General features: G+C 38.8%; 1 protein-coding gene across 1 annotated transcript in view; it reads left to right on the top strand.

Moving 5' to 3' along the window:
- Nucleotides 1-20,508, top strand: part of NEK10 (NIMA related kinase 10) — a 136,214-nt gene that overhangs the window by 53,068 nt on the left and 62,638 nt on the right. Inside the window, exons 15-23 of the mRNA XM_036431653.2 lie at nt 197-274; nt 2,345-2,409; nt 4,320-4,422; nt 4,510-4,638; nt 5,094-5,231; nt 7,539-7,584; nt 9,836-9,957; nt 10,090-10,192; nt 13,562-13,637. Coding sequence (XP_036287546.1) covers nt 197-274; nt 2,345-2,409; nt 4,320-4,422; nt 4,510-4,638; nt 5,094-5,231; nt 7,539-7,584; nt 9,836-9,957; nt 10,090-10,192; nt 13,562-13,637 — 860 coding nt within the window. The remainder of the gene's footprint in view (nt 1-196; nt 275-2,344; nt 2,410-4,319; nt 4,423-4,509; nt 4,639-5,093; nt 5,232-7,538; nt 7,585-9,835; nt 9,958-10,089; nt 10,193-13,561; nt 13,638-20,508) is intronic.

Raw genomic sequence — 20,508 nt, 5'->3', positions numbered from 1 at the left:
GTAGTCTTTGGAATGTAAAAGACACACTGACATTTTTAGTATTGTTCTGCCATAAAGTTCCCAGACCTGAAGTTCCCAGATTATACTAACTATAACATAGCACCAGTTTTAGGGATTGTTCAGCTGCTTCTTTGTGCTTATGTGTCTCAGTGGCATTGTCCCTGGTCCCTGACCACATGTCCCTTTATTCTTCCAGGAGAATGGTGTGTATACCATAGCAAAATTGATTTTACCGAACAAACAAAAAAATGCAGCAAAAACTAATCTACTTCAGGTAATAACCATCTCTGTTGCTCTTTAATATCAAGTTACTGAAATCTGGGGAAACCCTGATAATCTAATCTATGATTTTTAGAATTTTTAGCTTTAGGCTGGTCCCTGCACTGACCGGGAGGGAAAATACCTGGTGAGGGAGGGAGGCTGGCGTGGAAGCAAATGCTGTTAAAGTAAAAGGCTTAATAACGCTTTGCCTGCGGGAGGGATATGGTGACTTTATTTAGATATTTCTTTGCTTATCAGTTAGTTCTATTCTTTAAGAACATGTAGTGCTTGAGTAGCAGAAAATAATAAGTTGAAAAGCAAGTATGGACACAGTCACTACCATTGCACCTTTACAAAGGACAGCCTGTAAAGGGATCTCCATGGATGAGGAAAGACATGCCAGATGGATGCAGGGATATGAGCAGGCACCAATAGCATCTGCCACAGGGTGGAAGGACATCCACATGGAGGGAACAGTATGTGCAAAGTGTGGGAGCCTGACAGCTTCTAGTGCAGTGCTGAGGCTGCTCAGTGGGGCTGAATGTGTGGTTTGGAGGAGGGGGTACTTCTGAAGGTGAGGCCTCATAGGTAAGATGGGTTTGTATTATGCAAGGTACTGTATGCTTTTTAAATTTTTATATATATATTACATATATATATATATATATATATATATATATATATATATATGTATGTATTTCAGAGAGAAAGGGAGAGATATAAAAACATCAATGATGAGAGAGGATCATTGACCCGCTGATGCCTGCACACCCCACAATGGGGACTGAGTCTGCAACCCAGGCATGTGCCCTGACTGGAAACCATGACCTCCTGGTTCATAGGTCAACGCTCAACCAAGGAGCCATGCCGGCTGGACTCCTGTGTGCTTTTTTGAGGAGTGGGCATCAGGGGTCCTTGAAGACACCACAATGATAAAGTCAGATTTTAAATAAAGCCTTTTTGGTAGCTGCAGCTCATCCTTTTTCCCCAAGCCATTTAGAAAAGTATGGAACCTCCTTTGCCTCCAATCTGACTTAAGAACTATTTCCCAAAATGGCAGCCTCAGGGCTGGCAGCCACAGCTACGAAGGAGGACACAGGAGTGTGGGACTGAATGTTCTCGATGCCTGCAGATGCACGGCCCTGGGCTGAGGACAATTAGTGTTTTGGGGGGAGTGACTGCTACCAGAGTTCCCTGGAGTTAGAGTATGGATGTGACAAGCACAGACACAGGCAAACCCATCCTATAGACAAGTTTTGTGAAACAGGAGTTTCAAAAAGTCACATTGATATGGCTTTGGAGGAACACGCGTGTTCTCCACTCTCTCTCAGTTGCCAGGACCCTCACGGCTCCTGTGGGTCATTTTTCACCCTCCTGGCTTCCCTGGGCAACTGTGTGTGAGACCCTTCCACTGCATTCAGATCACTGATTTTCTGCAACGATTTCAGACTCAAACTCAGCAGAGCCCTATCACCCCTGTTGTGTAGATACAGACACAGGCTGGAGGCTGTCTTTTCATTTTCAAGCGCTGCCAAATGTCAGACATTTCTCTTCCTCCATGCGGGTCTCACAGGCCTCTCTCTGACTGTTTACAGGAGTGGCTATAGATAGGTCTATTTGGGGAACGCCAAAGACTCTTTACTCAAGAGACCCATTTGTCAAGTCCAAGTCCAGTGTGCCCTCGGCTGATTCTGTGTGTCATCAGGGCCAGTGTTTATTTTCTCACGGAACCCATGTAAATATTGAGGCATGCGTGGCAGGCTGGAAACCAAACCCCACCCCGGGCTCCCGGAGCTCCTTGCACACTTGGTTTTCTCAGCGGAGGCATTTTCTTTCTTGCCCCTGTGCTCATTTGGTACTTTCTAGAAAGGAATGCATGCCAAGTCCCGAGTGAACCAAGGCCAAGATCCTCAGCATTTATGCGACATTAAGTGCTCTCTAAAAATAAGGGTTGGCTCCCACGTAGGTGAGCCACACTCATAAAGCCACTTTCATGTTTACCTCCTGATAGTTGTAGCCTGAAAGGTTTTCTTTCATTTCTTGAGCTGCCTTTGGAGAATTACACGCCCTTGTCTTTTTCCAGTGTTATGCCTTCAGAGCCTTGAGGTTTCTCTTCAGCATGGAAAGAAACAGGCCGCTCTTCAAAAGGTAGGAGCTTCAAGAAATGTAAGCGACACCCCCCACCCCCCCAACACACACACACACACACACACACACACACACACACACACCCGCTCCCAAGACTGAACTGTCCACATAGTTGACTTAGATGCAGACAGCAAGGGAAGATGAGTCAGAATGCAAAACCTAGGTCTCCAGACTTGGGAGAATCCACAGAGAAAACTGAGATACCCCAGGGATATCATAACACTGAGAATGAACAAAATGATGAAGGAGCATGAATCATGCTATCAGTATAGCTCTTCTTAATGACATGTGGCTGCTATCATTTTAGTTGCGCTCTCTCTCTCTCTCTCTCTCTCTCTCTCTCTCTCTCTCTCTCTCTCTTTTTTAGACATGAACATTTTAAGTGGATGACATTAAAATCTGTGTTTGGGTTAGCCCATTCATAAATGCCAGTGGAGGTAGTTATTTCCTCTCGGAGAAAGAAGAGGATCTGTCTGGGTGTCTGCCGTAGGGAAGGGGGTTCAGTGGAAGGGGAGGAGGCTGATGTTTTTGGGTCGGAGGCTGTGCTGGTGAGCTATGACAGAAATCACCGCTTTGGGAAGCAAATGCTGGTTCCCCACAGGCATGGTCTGCATGCCGTTCAGCTGGGCAGGTTAGCCAACGTCAGAGGCCCAAGATTTTACAGGAAGCTTATTGATAAGGCAGACTAGAGATAAAAGCTTGAGTTAATGCGATATTGTTCATTTAGAAGCATGGAGTGTTTTATGTTGTTACTGTATTTCCATAGGATGCTTGAATTTGGCGGGGAGGGAAGGAAATTATTCATTTATTAAAATCTTTAATTTCAAGGCCCCAAATTACCCATTTTGAGTGGACTTAAAGATTGTAATAAATCTAGCCAATACCTTGGAAATGATGGTAAATCTCTCAACTTTTTTCCTCATTTACCTGTATTTTTATTTTCATAAAATATGAAAAAATTAAGTTAATATTTACCTCCTAGGGCTCATATGAGGACTGAATCTAAGAGCATTTATGAAAGTGCCCAGTGCTCAATAAACACCCTGTAAACTTCCCTTTGTAACATGTTTAATACCTATACCCCCAAATATCTCACAAATAAGGTATTTCTACCGTGTTTCCCCGAAAATAAGACATCCTCTGAAAATAAGACCTTCTTACAGATTTCCTTCTGAGTGAAATATAAGGCATTCCCCTAAAAATAAGGCCACCCTAGGCTCTGTCTCAGAATGCTATTGCTAAACATGAGAGATTTGGTCCACTGATTTTGAAAGAAATGGAGTCACAAGAAATTCACCAGGAAATTCAGGAAGTGGTTTGTTATAATGATGTTCCAGAAGATGATGACATGATTGTCATTAAATAAATGAGTAAATTCTTGATACTGTAGGATTTACAGTTTGTCTGGCTTGTGTTGACCACTACTGTACTACCGTACTGTATACAGGTAATAAATTTCCTTTATTTTTATTTAACAATGTGTACTGTATTCTTCTTCATGGAAAAATAAGACATCCCCTGAAAATAAGACCTACCACATCTTTGGGAACAAAAATTAATATAAGACACTGTCTTATTTTCGGGAAACAGGGTATAATCTGTATAATATTTTTTTATTGTAGTAAAGAGCACATAATATGAGATATACCATCTTATGTAATGTTTAATTGTATTATACAGTGCTGTTGACCATAGCAGAATGCTGTACAGCAGATCTCAAAACTTTCCATTGGTTTTTCTTACTCTTATAAACTATGGCTATAGGTCACTTTTGTGAAGTAAGCTGGTATTTCCTCCCTCCTGGCCCATAACTTAAGGAAGTTACGTGTTTTTCATTAATCTGTGAATGAGCTTGATCCAACATGGAAAGAATGAGCAACAGTGCGTGTGTGTGTGTTTTTTCCCTGTAGACTTTTTCCCACCGACTTGTTTGAGATCTTCATTGACATAGGACATTACGTGCGAGATATCAGTGCTTATGAAGAATTGGTCTCAAAGTTGAATTTATTAGTGGTAAGTTGTGAGTTTTAAATTTTGTGGTCAGGATGGAATTTATCAGAGCAACCCATTTTCTTTTTTGTTTATTTTTTTTTTGCTTAGGAGGATGAACTGATGCAAATTGCTGAAAATATTGAAAGTATTAATCAGAATAAAGCTCCTTCAAAATATATAGGCAACTACGCCATTTTGGATCATCTTGGAAGTGGAGCTTTTGGCTGTGTTTACAAGGTGACTTTGCCCTTTCTTATGTCCCCAAGCACACACCATTACGTCTCACTTGCACACCCACACTCAGCTGAGTTGGAACCCCTTCATTGAAAAGTAATGAAAAATAGTTATAAATGTTAGAATTATTGTTTTTGTCCATCACATAGTTGCATCAATGTTGTCTTATCTTAACTTGAAGAGAAAAGCCATCATTAATCTCTCATAAAAATTGTCACAATGACTTGTCCCCAATGCATGGCACATTCTCTCCATTCTGTATTAATGTAGTAAAATCCTACGCAATATTGCAGAATGACCCAGGAGATACTAGTTTTTGAGCTGAGCTTAGTGTAAATACAGAAAGAATTTGAAAGGTTCCAGGACTTATTTAAATGACTTGCTTTAATCATGTGACCTTATTAATGTATCTCTTTCCTCCTCTTTCTACCTCTACCTCTTTTTTTTTGTCTTGTTAGGTTAGGAAGCGTAGTGGTCAAAATCTCTTAGCAATGAAAGAAGTCAATTTACATAACCCAGCCTTTGGAAAGGATAAAAAAGATCGAGACAGCAGTGTGAAGAATATTGTTTCCGAATTAACCATAATTAAAGAGCAGGTAAATATTTTTTTTCCTGTTTATGAATAAATAAATTCCATCAAAAGAAAGTAAACTTTTTTTGCTATTCTTCTCCAGGCTCTTTAAGACCTACTGTTAAAAATAATTCATATTGCCGAAACCGATTTGGCTCAGTGGTAGAGCGTCAGTCTGCGGACTGAAAGATCTCGGATTTGATTCCGGTCAAGGGCATGTATGTTGGTTGCGGGCACATCCCTGGTGGGGAGTGTGCAGGAGGCAGCTGGTCAATGTTTCTCTCTCATTGATGTTTCTGGCTCTCTATCCCTCTCCCTTTCTCTCTGTAAAAAATCAATAAAATATATTAAAAAAATAATAATTCATATTAAGGGGGTGATATTTCAGCCAACTTTTTTTCCCCTAAGGCTTGACATTGAACCCTAGAAACATGTTCTGCAGTTTATATCAGGGCAAGGGGTGCGGGGGAGGTGCAGAACGTTAGAGTTTACTGCACAGAGTGATTCTTATATGAAAATTCCTTCTCTTTTCATTGGGAACATAACCATTTCTCTCTCCTTATATTGTACAATATTTGGTTACTTAGTTACATCCATCAGAATATGACTGAGAGTTCCCTTCCCTGACTTTTGTCAAGAGGAACCAAGCTGTTAACATTCCTCAAATATGGCTTATTAAGTCTAAAAATGTGGCTTTTCCAGATGGGCTGTTATTTATTAGCATGAGCAGGATATTTTGACATAATGTAACACGTCAATTAACTATCATTATGAAGGCTTGTTTGGGGAGAAAGAATAAACATGCCAGCAGCGAACTGGGATTTCTTTTTGTGACCCAAGAGTGCGTGGGTTTCTTTTTCAGCTTTCCTTCCTTGTACGTTCATTTCGGACGCTGTTCTTTTATAACATCCGTGGAGAGCCAGCCCCTGCCTGCGCCTCGTTCTCCACTTGTTACATTTGCACAGCATCTGTGCTGGGACATAGTGATCACCATGAATAAAATGATCTTTATGCATCGACATTTTCAGCTTTACTCCAGTTTGTAAATTATAGTAAATATTACCATAAGTAGCTTACTTATAACTGACCTTTATATAGTAATACTTTGCTCACACTAAGGATAGCCTAGCCCCGTGGTCGGCAAACTGCAGCTCACGAGCCACATGTGGCTCTTTGGCCCCTTGAGTGTGGCTCTTCCACAAAATACCACGTCCTGGGTGAGTCTATTTTGAAGAAGTGGCGTTAGAAGAAAGCTTAAGTTTAAAAAATTTGGCTCTCAAAAGGAATTTCAATCACTATACTGTTGATATTTGGCTCTGTTGACTAATGAGTTTGCCGACCGCTGGCCTAGCCTTCAGCAGTGTGCTGTCTCATTATAACACAGGCTGCAATGTGGCTTCTGCCCTAAGCTGATCCAGTATCTCCACTGGAACTGAAGTCTGGGCGAAGTCTTGGCCAGTGAGCTGGGTCTAAAATATGGTTCTGGTTGCTTACCTGGATTCAGATTGTTTAAAACTTGCTGGGGGCTTTGCTAGTTGGTGAGGTAGACTATTTGTTTTAGTCCATTTCCTAAGAAAAGAAAGTATCATGGTCAAGAAAGGAGTTTTTGTCAATTGTTATAATTTCAGCAGAGTTAATAACTCTCATTTCCGTTTCCTACTAATCATTTTGGAGAGCATAAAAGGCACGGATGGTGTAAATAGACACAAACAGTGAATGTACATACCTAAGCGGTGAAGAGAGGTAAAGAGCAAGGAGGTCTGTACCCAACATGCATTGCTTCATTTTTGTTTCCTCTCTCTGCATTCTGTGTGTGGTGTTGGGCCTGGGACTCGGAGGAACTCGGTGCCATAATTCTTAAGGTTCTTTCTAGTTCCACAGTTCTCTGTTTTAGTTTAATTAAAGTGATAAGCACAACCAGTATTTACTTCTATTTGATAAGACTATAGGAGATTGCTATTTCAGATTAGTTTGGTAAGTAGCATATAAAAAGAATCATGAACAAATCTGAATTAAATGATAACTTTTTCCCCTTTTTATTGAACTTACTGGGGTGATACTGGTTAAAAAAATGGTATAAATTTCAGGTGCACAGTTCTACAATACATCATCTCTACACAGTATTGTGGGTTCCCCACCCCAAGTCAAGTCTCCTTCCATCACCATTTACTCCCCATACCCTCCTCTTCATCTCCCACCCCATTAGGAGCTTAAAATGCTTAGTTTTAGAAACAAAAATAAACACAACACTTGCTTTGTTGTTTTCAAATATGAAGTATGTAAAAGTTTGTATTTTGAAGTAGCGTAATGTTTGTTATTTATTTTCTTACAGCTTTATCATCCCAATGTTGTACGCTATTACAAAACATTTCTGGAAAGTAAGTACGAATTTTCATGATATTTCCCAATTAAGGGGAAGTATCTTTGTTACATATTTGTATATTAGAATGTAAGAAAAATAAGCTCAACCACCTACTTACTTTACTTCTTTGCTGTTTCTATGACAGTCAACAATCTTGTGCATCACTTTCTTGATGAGCAGAACAGTGATGTAATCAGGGACCTAAACAGTTATATATAAAATACCTAGACTCTCATCTGGGAGACACTGAATGAATAAGCCAATATTGCTATTACAGCTATTTTCATGCACATAAAAATCACTTCAGATCTATAGAGAAGAAACTTAAGGATAGTGACTTTCTTAATAAAAAAAAATTGAAAGTTGTTCTTATTGAATTAGATAACATTTCCACCTCCAAAATAAATTGGAAGTGGGCTTTGATTCTTTTCTTTTTTCTTTATTAAGATAGTACATATGTGTCCTTATCCCCGCATAGCCTTCCTATTCCTCTGCACTCTTGCCCTCACCCTCCTGATGTCTGTGTCCATCGCTTAGGCTTATATGCATGCATACACTCCCTTTGGTTGATCTCTTTCTCTTACCCCCATCCTCCCCTACCTTCCCTCTGAGGTTTGATGGTCTGATTTCTTTTACTTGAAGTTCAATGAACTGCCACAAGGTGGCGATGGAGCCCTGACTGATGCTGCAGGCAAGCAGGCTCTTTCCGCAAGGTTGATGTTGAGATCCATCCAAAACAGTCAATTTTCAAAACAGCATAGGACCTCTGGCTGCAGTAATATAAGTATTGATAAACCTTCATAGATCACACGTGAGCTTTCAGAGTAAACCTCCATTTGAAGGAAGATTTATGAAATATAAGGCAACGATTGGGGCCTCCTCGCTGCCTCTTCATAGTTGCTGTCGAGTACTGTGACATATTATGTTTTTACCCATCTCCCTCCCCCTAGGAACTCAGTGCTGGAATTCTCCAGTAAATCCCGCGCCCCTGACTGTTTGTTCTTAATATTAGAATAATTTCCTATGATTTAGTGCATATCCAATTACACAGAGCTCTAGATTGGCAATGAACTTGTACTGAAGTGGCTCAACGTGTTCTACTTAAGAATACAACAGCACAAAGTGTTTTTTGCAACTAACTTCCTCCAAGAAGAATTGGAAGTGGTTAAAAAATACATAAATACCTAAAATGTGATAAAACAGAGCAGAAAATTGGGATAAAATGAAATAAAAAGGAAGAATAAAGCTAGAGGTAAGGCTAGTACATATAAAAATATTTCTTGAGATTATGAAAAATTGGAAACAATATGAATGTCTATCCTTGGGAGAATGATTAAATAAATTATGATCCAACTGTATTTTGGAGTAACAATGTAACCAACAGGACAAATGGGATGGATCTATGTATACTGACACATAACAAAACACTGCAAGTTACAAAACACGTCTAATATGATCTGATTTTTGTAACTATTGTATACATGTGTATTCTACTGGTATATAAATCCCAAACATCACAGAAGATACACAGCGCATTCCACTGTGCGTAGTTTCATATCGGTTTTGAAGGAGGAAGTAGATTTTTCTCCTGTTTCCTGGCATCCACAGCAGACAGAGGAACACAGTTAGCTGTGAGGTGTTCAGTGTCCATCAGGTAAACCCAGGGGATGCACAGTTTCCTGTGCTCTTAAGGGACACCACAGAAATTTCTATCCTGGGTGGTATTTCAATTCTGTCCTTTGTCACAAGGCCATGGTATGGTTCCATTGTAAAAGTCAGAAAGGTAACCCTATGAGACTACAAATAATGCAGTGTACAATGCAGTTTTCTGAGTGGCTGGCTTGATTTGAGGATAAATTTTAGCCTATTGAGATGAAGTGGGTTTACACGTTCTTCAGGGAATCCTCCATGACTTTGGCTCATCATCTCCTTCTCTTTGGTGCCTCCCAGCCATTCCAGGTCACGGTGTACACAGCAAATGAGAGTAGTGGCCTGTGTAACCTAATGCTAGGAGGTTCCTGTAGTGGGAGAGAGGGTTGCTGGGCTCCAGTTGTCCCAAGACCCATCCCTTCCCACCCTCTCACCCCCTGGGGCTGAGTAGATTCATATCTTAAGGCATCTCTAACTCTTTAACGCTGCACACCTATTGGGAAACTCAGATTCTAATTCCTAAGTGTTTCCAACATATCTTTATTGAGCTTAAATTTCTATTGTCTTTTTCTTGTTGTTTGTTTTTTTTCTTTTTTCTTTTTTCTTTCTTTCTATAGATGACAGGTTGTATATAGTTATGGAGCTTATAGAAGGAGCCCCTCTTGGAGAGCATTTCAGTTCTTTGAAGGAAAAACAACTTCATTTTACTGAAGAAAGACTATGGAAAATATTTATTCAGGTACACTTATTTTCATTAATTTTTTCTGTAAAACGGTGAAGATACGAGCTGATGTTTTAGAGCCGCGTGTAGTGTTCGTCAGTGGTTATATGTATATTTGGGGAAATAAAATTTCGTCTTTGCTGTTTCAAGCTGTGCTTAGCTCTTCGGTACTTGCACAAGGAGAAGAGAATCGTCCACAGAGATGTGACGCCAAACAACATCATGCTGGGGGATAAGGACAAAGTGACAGTGAGTAAGTACAAATGTCTTAAACATTTTCATTTCAGAATTCCTGAATTTTATTTTGGGGCAGAGCAGTCCAATGGAACTGAACGTGCTGATGGGAATGTTCTATATCAGCACCATCCAATAGAACAGCCACTAGCCACAGGTGACTGTTGGTCACTTGAAATATGGCTAATGTGACTGAGGATGTTAATCTGAAATTCGCTTGAATGTTAAGTTGAGCATCCCTATGTGAGTAGTAGCTACTGTTGAGTTGAATATTGCCCACATGAGAGCATAAAGTGCCCTTAGGATTCATGAGAATTTAACTCCCAAACCAATGGTCTCTAGGTATTTTCTTTCTGTAGAATGTCACTTCATCAACACAAGCTTTTATGACCAGCATGTGAGCATGTTATTTTAAATGGTTTTAACATGGTCTGTATCATACAGGTAACCAATGTACTTATCAAGGGCTATGAAAAAATCCAGCCATTTATAATTTCAACATCAGTTTTTACCAAAATATTTTCAACTGTAGCAAGTAGGCCTCATTTTGGCTAACATTTTACAAATGAGAAATTATTTCCCCTCAACAGTTGGTTAATTCTTAATCAAACTTTTTAATGCTTTAATGATATATTAGCTTTTTCCTGCCTTTCTTTACTCATGAATACTTGTGTTACTCTTATGCACTCTTAATGGGGAGCCATCTCTAAATCAGAACTCTATATGTTTTTATCATGACATCCTATCAGTAAAACGTGTTTTTTTTTAAAAATAATATGCTGCCGTTATATGTAGGCTTGTTTATAAATTCTGTACATATATCACGATGTAATTATTCTGTAGTACGATTGATATAAGTATGGACATTCAAATTTATTTATTTTTAAGAGGAATTACAGTTAAGTTAAAATTATACAGCATTAGCTGAAACCGGTTTGACTCAGTGGGTAGAGCATCGGTCTGCGGACTGAAAGGTCCCAGGTTCGATTCTGGTCAAGGGTATGTACCTTGGTTGTGGGCACATCCCCAGTAGGGGGTGTGCAGGAGGCGGCTGGTCGATGTTTCTCTCTCATCGACGTTCCTAGCTCTCTATCCCTATCCCTTCCTCTCTGTGGAAAATCAATAAAAATATATATATATTTAAATTATACAGCATTAATTTGAAAGCAGATGTATAAAATTTCCACATTTGGGGAGATTTAAATAAAGCTGCAATTCATAGAGCCTATAAAAATAGTTTTTGTGTGTGTATATGTGTGTGTGTAAGCATGTCACCACTAAGGGGCAGCCTTGTCATATTTTATTTTTCTCTTTTCTGTGATAGAAGGTTTATTTGCTCCCAGAAAAGAAGCACAGAATTGCCAAATGATATTTAAGATGCATGAGCCAAAATGTATTAAAACTTTGACCAGAAAAAAATAACTTTAGGAAACTGAAAAATTTCATTTTTTTCCTCTTTTCACTCACTGTAGGTGAATTAGATGTTTTAAGATGAAGGTTAGTTTGCAGTTATTTATAGTAACATGCTGCCTGGATTTTGCCTTCATGAAGCAGCAGAGTACCAGCATATTTAGATGTGCATAATTTTATAAATGTAGCTAATTTTAATATCTAAATATATTTCCACGTAGGAGACTGTATCTTTTAAAAAAACTTATTGATTGATTAAGGTATCACATATTTGTCCTCATCCCCCCCCTTCCCATCCCAAACCCCTCCCCACTCATGCCCTCACACCCCCACCCCCACCCCCCTGTTGTCCGTGACCACTGGTTAGGCTTATATGCATGCACACAAGTCCTTTGGTTGATCTCTCCAAGACTGTATCTTTTTTTAAAAAAAATCCTCACCTGAGAATATATTTACTGATTTGAGAGAGAGAAACAGTGAGTGAGAGAGAGAGAGAGAGAAACAGAGAGAGACAGAGAGAGATAGACATCGATATGAGAGAGAAATTTCGATTGGTTGCCTCTAGTTTGTGCCCTGACTGGGAATCGAACCTGCACCCTAGATATGTGCCCTGACTTGGAATTGAACCCACAACCTTTTGGTGGATGGGAGGATGCTCCAATCAACTGAGCCACCTGGTCAGGGCAGAAGACAGTAGTATCTTTTAAGTCATCTTTTTTTTTATTTTATTATATTTTTATTGATTTTTTACAGAGAGGAAGGGAGAGAGATAGAGAGCTAGAAACGTTGATGAGAGAGAAACACTGACCAGCTGCCTCTTGCACACCCCCTACCGGGGATGTGCCCACAACCAACGTACATGCCCCTGACCGGAATCAAACCTGGGACCTTTCAGTCCGCAGACCGACGCTCTACTACTGAGCCAAACTGGTTTCAGCTTAAGTCATCTTTTAATCCCTTGTTGCCATGAAACATGTCTGGGTCTTGTCACTGCACTTATTGCATCCCTGAAGGTGACACAGACCCTGACTCAGTGGCACATTTGGCTCACTGTAGTCAGAGTTGGCCCCAAATGCTGCCACCTGCCAAGTAAGATCCGCCTTGCCCTAAGCTGTTGAGTGGTTAAAAAAAAAAAAAGAAGAATCTGTAGGTGACTTGAAAAGTTCATCATGTTCTAATATTAAATATAAATATTTGGTGTTCTAAGTTGAAAATCAGAATTATTTGGTGATGTATAAATATTTTGAGATGATTCTGAATATCATATTTACTGTGATTTAGTACGAATAGATGCCATTTAGTTTCATGTTTTTAGATCTTCATGGTGGTTATTTAGGTTTACCTTTTTTTAAAAAAAAAAAAGTATATTTTTATTGATTTCAGAGAGAAAGGAGGAGGGAGAGAGAGAAAGAAAACATTAATGATGAGATAATCATTGGTCGGCTATCTCCTGCACACCCACTACTGTGGATTGAAATCGCATCCCGGGCATGTGCCCTGATTGGGACTCCAATCGTGACCTCCTGGTTCATAGGTTGACTGACCTTTAATCACTGAGTCACAGCGGCCAGGCAGGCTTACCTTATTTTTAATTTTTATTTATTTTTTGGCCAGGTGAGGTCATGACTGCCATATGCCAAAATATTAGATTAATTCTATTAAGTTGAAATTATAAAAGGTAATTTGAAATGTGAAACAGGAAGTTCAGTAGGTACTTTGTCCTGTGTTTCAGTTAGCAAGACTTACTTTAGTATTTTTTAAAATGATAGACCTCATGTCAAAATACATAGCATAATGGAATATTGTATGTATGCCATTCATTAAGGCTGGTGGTGGTGTGGAAGATTGATACATGGGGCATTCTGTAGAAGGTTGTGAACTGTAATAACTATTATACATAATCTCAAAGTCTAAGGAAAGATGCTAATTCTGGGGGGGAGGGGGAAATGCTAACGTTGTTTTGTTTTGTGAATTGTAGCTGACTTTGGCCTAGCAAAGCAAAAACAAGAGAACAGTAAACTCACATCTGTTGTTGGAACAATCCTGTATTCCTGGTAAGTACAATTATTTCATGGCTCTCAGACATCAGACTTAACTAGTTTGGGCTTTCATTTTTCTTGGCTCACAAAGGAAAGACAACTTTAGGAAAAGAAGCTTATTTAGTAAGTTTTCTCCAATTACCCAAGTAATACACATGTATAGAATTATACATCACTCTGTGTGTTTAAAACAAGGACAACAAAGTACTGTTCCTCAGTCCCTTGTAGGGACTCTTTTATTACCTGGATATGGAAACGAGCCTTGGCACATAGTAGGTGTGCAATAACTGTTGATTGAGTGAATAAACTAGTACACTTGTTACCCAACATGACACTTATTATAAAACATTTTATTACACCTATGGTATATATAATTCTTTTTTTTCTTTCTATCCACATTCAAGGGTATGGGAAGGATTTTTTTTATGTCCTAATAAGTATCCCACCAACTGGCAAATGATAGGTGCTTAATAAATTTATTATGTGAATGAATAAATGATGACATACATACTTAGACATATATTTACAAGGTTGGTTGTTTCCTGAGTAAATGAGTGTTTATATTTTGATGAATTGAGACACTTATAGCTTCTTAGCATGAGCTGAGGATTTATTTGCAAACCGTTAATTATTTTGAAGTGAGAATCTTCTTTCACCTATTACACATCATTTGTCTGAATCTGTTGAAATTAGTAAATGCATGTGGTAGTCAGGCCAGGCTGGGGGACCCTTTCCCCCAGCTGAGTGCATGAATTTTGTGCACCGAGCCACTAGTCTATAAATAAGTGTCATTTAAAACTCTGCCCCTGTGTCTGGACAGGGTTGTCTCAGACCTATACTGCCTACCCCTGGCCCATGCCTGACATTTCAGGAAGCCTTTTCCTCCAGGTGCAGGTGGCAATGCCCCTCCAGCACCATCTCTAAAGAAAGCTTAGCATTGTGCTTACCTTAAAGGAGAAATGTTTAAAGGAATTCCATCATTTATTGAAGGGTGCATTAGGATCTAAGAAGCATTAATTCGATAACTGACACAGTAAGTAACTCTGGGGTTGACCCAGCACACCCCAGCACGGGGCACCAGTAGAATATGGCTGCTCCACTGCATGGCCTGGTCAATGCCTTGACTCCTCCCACACAGTAGGTGTTATATTTCTCTGAGCCTTCAGCGTTGGTACATCTCAGGAGTGTCTTTTTGAATTGTGAAGACGAAATCATCCTTCAGTTCAATTCTGAATGGACTCAGCATAATTAGGGGAGAGCAGGAAATGCTGTTTGGTTGGGTTTCAATTTATTTTGAGATATCGGGAGACCTGGAATTTTCCTCTTGGCATTGTAGCCACTGGGTATCTCTCAGCCTGACAGTCACTTAATGGAAGTGCTTTTGTTTTTTGTTTTTTTAAAGCCTTGCAGAATTAAACTGGGGAAGGTTGGGGAAGGGAAGGAAAGAAAGATGTGTGTGTTTATCATTTTACCTGTCCCTTACTTAGATATCCCAGCACTTACTTGTCGGGAGTAGATGACTTAAATCCTTTTCCATGAGATGCGGTAGGAGCCTTCGTCAGGGGCATGGGAAGGTCCCCAGGGACAATGCAGGGAGCCACAGCAGAGCAGGGACCAGCCAGTGCTGCAGAGCAGGAGGGGAAGGCCCGTGGCGCTGGGGTGGGCACCCCACTTCTGTGTTACGGTCTTTCTATGTTCTGTGTACTATGTGAGCATTATGCAAAGGGATCTATAGCTTCCTCCCTTTCAGACATTATGACAGAACTTGCTTGGAAGTGAGTCTGACTGACTAACAAAATGATAACAGGTCACCTGTGAAGGAAAACAGAGATAACAGCAGCAATGCCAGGAAACAGGGAGAGGAAAGAGTCGGGGAAGTCAGAGGATGTAAACAGTGGGGAAACGAAGGCCAGATCACCATGCCAGAGGCCATCCTCTCACTGTGTCCTCACGTGTCGGAAGGCACAGAGAGTTTTTTGAGATTTCTTTTGAAAAGGCACTAATGTTACGCATGGGGGCTCCGCCTTCATGACCTGATCATCTTCCAAAGGCCCTCCTCCTAACTCCATCACCTTGGAGGTTAGGACAGCAACATGCCAATTTTGGGGGAACACACACAGTTAGTCCATAATAGTGGTCTTTATAATAGTTTCTGCCTTAATTTTTTTCTTTTTTAAAAAAATTTCTTCTGCTTTATTTTTATGTAATTTAGTGCAGATATGTATAGGTCATGAATCTTTATTTTCAATTGTACCTTTTATCAGTGAGAAGTGGCTAGTGTACTAAAAATACTTCTTTGTTTGCTTGTCTCAAACGTTTTCTTTGTTTTAGTATTGTGAATCTCGTTTTTGTTTGGGCCCTCAGTCACTTCTGTTATTTCTTATTGTGGTATTGAATCTGTATTGATTGTCTGGAATTCTTGGACCTTTCTTGGGAATGACCTGTTTTTCTTTCCCAAACAGTGAATCCATTCACAAAGCTTGTTAGTTTATACTTTTTATACATTTGAAAAAGGAGAGGAAACTTTTTAAGAGCTCTAGTTATCAATTTAAAACCACCAGACTATTCAGTATTGGTATAATAACCTGTTAACTGAGTGGGACCTATAAATACGTCAAACGTAAACAATATCGGGAATGGGTAGGACATATGAATACGTCCTGGAAATATATGTTGTGCCCTGAGAGGGATGGTATATATTTTTTGTAATTTTTATAATTGTTTGTAAAATTTATAATTTTTTAATTCAATGTTTCAATTTTTTTGTTGGTATTCTTTTCTATTTTTTTGTAATTTCGTATTTTCCTTTGTGCTTTATATATAAATAAATGAATATATATATATCATTTATTTTAATTAAGTATAAATAAATAAAAAATAATATGAAATTACATCCTCCAGGCATGACGTACTGACATGTCCTAGTGAAAGAGTACGCGCCCATTACAGGTTGCGTAATTAAAAAGGGAACTCCCCGGTTAACAGGATAAATTAAGGCGACAATTTCTAAATGTGGTAAACAATCCTTATTTCACTTTCTTTTTTTCTCTTTTGCCCTTCCTCCCATTTAAACTGTGGACATTGGAGGAAAGGGCCTGAGTATAAATTATTTGAGTAAGTCTGGCATTCTGGGCCTTATAGTTTGAAAATATGTTGCCTTTCCTGTTTCATGGGAAAGGTAACAAAGGACGAAGAGCAAAGAGCGTATCTCACAGGCCCATTCCGTTCAGCCACCAGGTTTTTTGTTAAGTTGATTTATTCTCTTTCTGGAGCTGGCATCCATGGGCTACACTGATAGCAGTTAGTTCCTGAGCGGAACACGATAAATTTGGATGTGAGTAAGGTGCTTTATTTCTTTGTTTTGAAGATCTGTTATTGTGCTTAAAAAGAGAAGAAGGGACTCTTCATAAACGATCAGATTATTAAGATGGATTTTAGCAGTGTTGGGAATCTGGACATTTTCAAGGACGAAGCTTCAAAAGGAAGTAAAAGCTACCAGTCTCCCATTTCAGTGACTTGAGTAAGAGAAGAGTAGAGGTAAATCAGGTAGCTCCTTGCCAACAGGAGGAGGGAAATTAGCAATTTAGTACAGGTACAATGGTAGCAAAAATGGACCCTCATTCTTTAACTTTTACCTAGAAATCTAAGAATTGTGCATTGAACAATTGCTTTGTTAGGGGGGAAAAAACAACTTAATTATTAGTCAGAGTAGTAGAAGATAATAGCCAATATGGCAAACCAGAAAGTTAGCAAAACAAAGTGGCAAGGAAAACAGATTTCTTGTCATGTTCGTTACAGATAGTAAGAGCAATTGGCTTAATCTCCTCCTCGTTTGCTCTTGAAAAGCTTTTTTTCTTCTTTATTCCATCTATAATTTTTTAATGCCACAATCTGATTTTATGGAAATTACTATAAAGCCTTGGACTTGATGCTATATCATGCTATTGTTTTTTGTGTGTTTTTTTTTGTTTGTTTGTTTGTTTGTTTTTTAGCTCATTGTCAACCAGTCATTATCACACATACTCCGGCCATGAATTTCCCATGTTTTAATCCCTCCTTCCCATTTCCCCATATCCATTTCCCCAGCATCTTTCCAGGGTTTCACTAATGGCAGAGATTGGCCTCAGGGAAGACACCGGTGAAAGAAGCTTCTCTGTATTCCTGATAACTCACCGGATCTGTGTTTTTTATTGACAGCTTTCTTTGTTGGGGTTTAGCAAATGGTTTACTTATCAGGGCTAGTGAGACAGAGTGAAATCATTCATGGGAAAGCTGTCAGAGACCATGGCCAAAAGTTTTTCATATATTCAGAGCTATGGAACGTCTATTTAAAAGATGAAATCGGAATGCATTTTTTTTTCTTTTTTAGCCACAGAAGAGTGCAGATATTGGATGTATAAACCCAACACTTTATAAGGAAATACAGAGGCGATTCAGTCTAAGAAATCTGTAAATAAAAATAATGAGTTCTAAAGAGTGACTTTGAAAAATGTGCTAGCTTTCTCTTAGAATAAAAACCCTTTATTTTGTTAAAAGTTTTAAACAGAAAATAGAGTCTAATAGTCTATCAAAGGAGTATATCATCAGAAATTGTTGATATGCTCACCAATTGTTTTCGAGTAGAATGCTATTTAATTTTAAATATAATGTTGAATATAAGGTAGGAATCAACTATATTTCTGTACATTTAGAAATATAGAAAAATAAATTTAATCTCTATTTTAAAAGTGTATATATCTGTCATTAAGATGTTTTAAACCTAATTGATGGGCACAACATTCCCCAACAAGAATGTGTCTTACAAACCTTTTTCACATGAAGGTTCTCCTATGAAAGACCCCAAAGGTGAAATAGCTGCTTGATGCCACAGAACAGTTACATGTAACTCGCAAGTTATATTTTTTTCTTTTAAATAACGATTTTCTTCATAGCACTTATTAACTTTTATTTACTTACTTACATGTCAGTTGTCTCAGTAGAATGGAAGCTCCCTAAGGCTAGGGATTTTTTTAATTAATTAATTAATTAAATTTTTTTTTTTTTGGTTTGTTCTGTTCACTGCTATGTCCCCAACACCTGCAACAGTGCCTGGCATATAGTAAGTGGCCAATACATATTTGTTGAATAAATGAAAATATGACTAGGGAGCAATAGTGCTTTTAGCATTTAGTGTCAGTCCATCTGTGTTTGCTGGCTTGGTAAGAGAATGTTCCACCCAATAGATAGAACTTGATCTATACGATAAAGAATGGTATTGCTCGGGCATGAAGAGAGCTAACGTGCTAGATAAGAGTTGCCATGAAATAGGAGCAAAGATCAGAAGAATTTAAATGTTAATATAATTGACATGAGTGGGACAGGGCGAGAGCAGGCTACCACTAGTGTCTTGAGATCACACGTCCTCTTCTCAAACTGGACCTGCTGGAAAAGACAGCCTGGCACCCCTGGTGTCACTATGGACTTTTTTCACCGAGGGTGGCAGAGGGTGGGAGAAGTTCTTGCCCTATTTGACTTTGACTTGAATAAGCCAAAAGTCAAATATTTGTTTGTCCACTCAGACCTCGTTAGGATCAGGAATGTGACAGTTCCACCCTCACTACTATGTTTGCAATCAGCCTGGTTTTTATCTAACCCACTTATTGTCACAACCCCCATGAAAGGTGACAGATTTCTCTGTAGAATAACAATGACGCCACTTTGCGTTTGTATTTTTCACTCTTAATAAATTGCAGTGTCAGATAAAATGATCCAGAATCAATTGTGCCATCTGTGCAACGTTCACTCATCCTAGTGGGGAGGTGAAATTGAATGTAACTTGACATTTCATTTTCTAGTAAAATGCTCTTCCACATAAGACACTTATCTAGCTTAAAGAAGTGTCGCATTAATCAATGAAATAATGGGTCAGTTTTTATTTTTAAGCAGCATCTACCACTCATTCATGGAAAGTGTATTGATAATTCTTCCAACTAAAGGGTCTTGCCACTCTAGTTCATACATTGTTACTTAGGGGTCTGAATAATACACCTCCCAAATCCACAGGAGGCAGGCAACCCACGGGGAAATTTTGGCATCTAGAAACTTGTCCTGGCCCACCTGGACCTATGGAACTAGTGAGGCTATTCTGATGGGTCATAGTCCAGTTTACTTACTACTTAAACTAAAATTTTTACAGATGATATATGCTCATTGCAAAAATTGGGGCTGGACTTAACACTTCACATATGTGTTTCATATATATATTTATATATTTAAAAGAACTTTTATATGTAAACATATATTTAAGTGGTTAAATTTAAAATAATTTTCTAATCATTGATTTCATTGGTGCTACAACACGTCAATACATGTCTTTATGCAAGATGAGAGAAATGTGATGCTTTTAGAGAAATATAAATACGCGGCTATCCTCGTTTTTTCTAAAGTAAGTGCAGAAAACCACATTTAATGCTTAGGCAGCTTTTCGTGTGCCTTTCTGTAAGAAGGATGAGTTGAGCACGAACAAAGGAGAGTTACACAGAGAATATTGCCACTGGAATAAAAGACAAGATTCCCAATGAAATTGAACTTATAAATAAACAACTGAGTTTTTTTCAGTTTGTGTTCAAATATTTTATTTTTTAGTATAAACATATCCCAGATGTTGCAATTTTTAGTAATTGAAATTTAGCTGATGATCTGGATTTTTGCTGGCTAAGGCCGCCAACCCTAGATACAACATAGGTCCAGGCAGACTCCAAAATCAGTATAAAGCTGTGGCCTATTTCCTTCAGTGGCAAGTCCCTGGCTCTGGAACATGTCATCTAATTCTCTTTTCTCTCTGTAAGAACTTTGTGTTTAGAACAAACTTAAATTTATTTAGATATCAAATCTAACTATCTGCTTA

This window comes from Pipistrellus kuhlii, unplaced genomic scaffold, assembly GCF_014108245.1.
Source record: "Pipistrellus kuhlii isolate mPipKuh1 unplaced genomic scaffold, mPipKuh1.p scaffold_m20_p_11, whole genome shotgun sequence".
Taxonomy (NCBI): domain Eukaryota; kingdom Metazoa; phylum Chordata; class Mammalia; order Chiroptera; family Vespertilionidae; genus Pipistrellus; species Pipistrellus kuhlii.
Note: the sequence above shows the minus strand (reverse complement) of the source record. Positions and strands in the feature narration are given on the sequence as shown.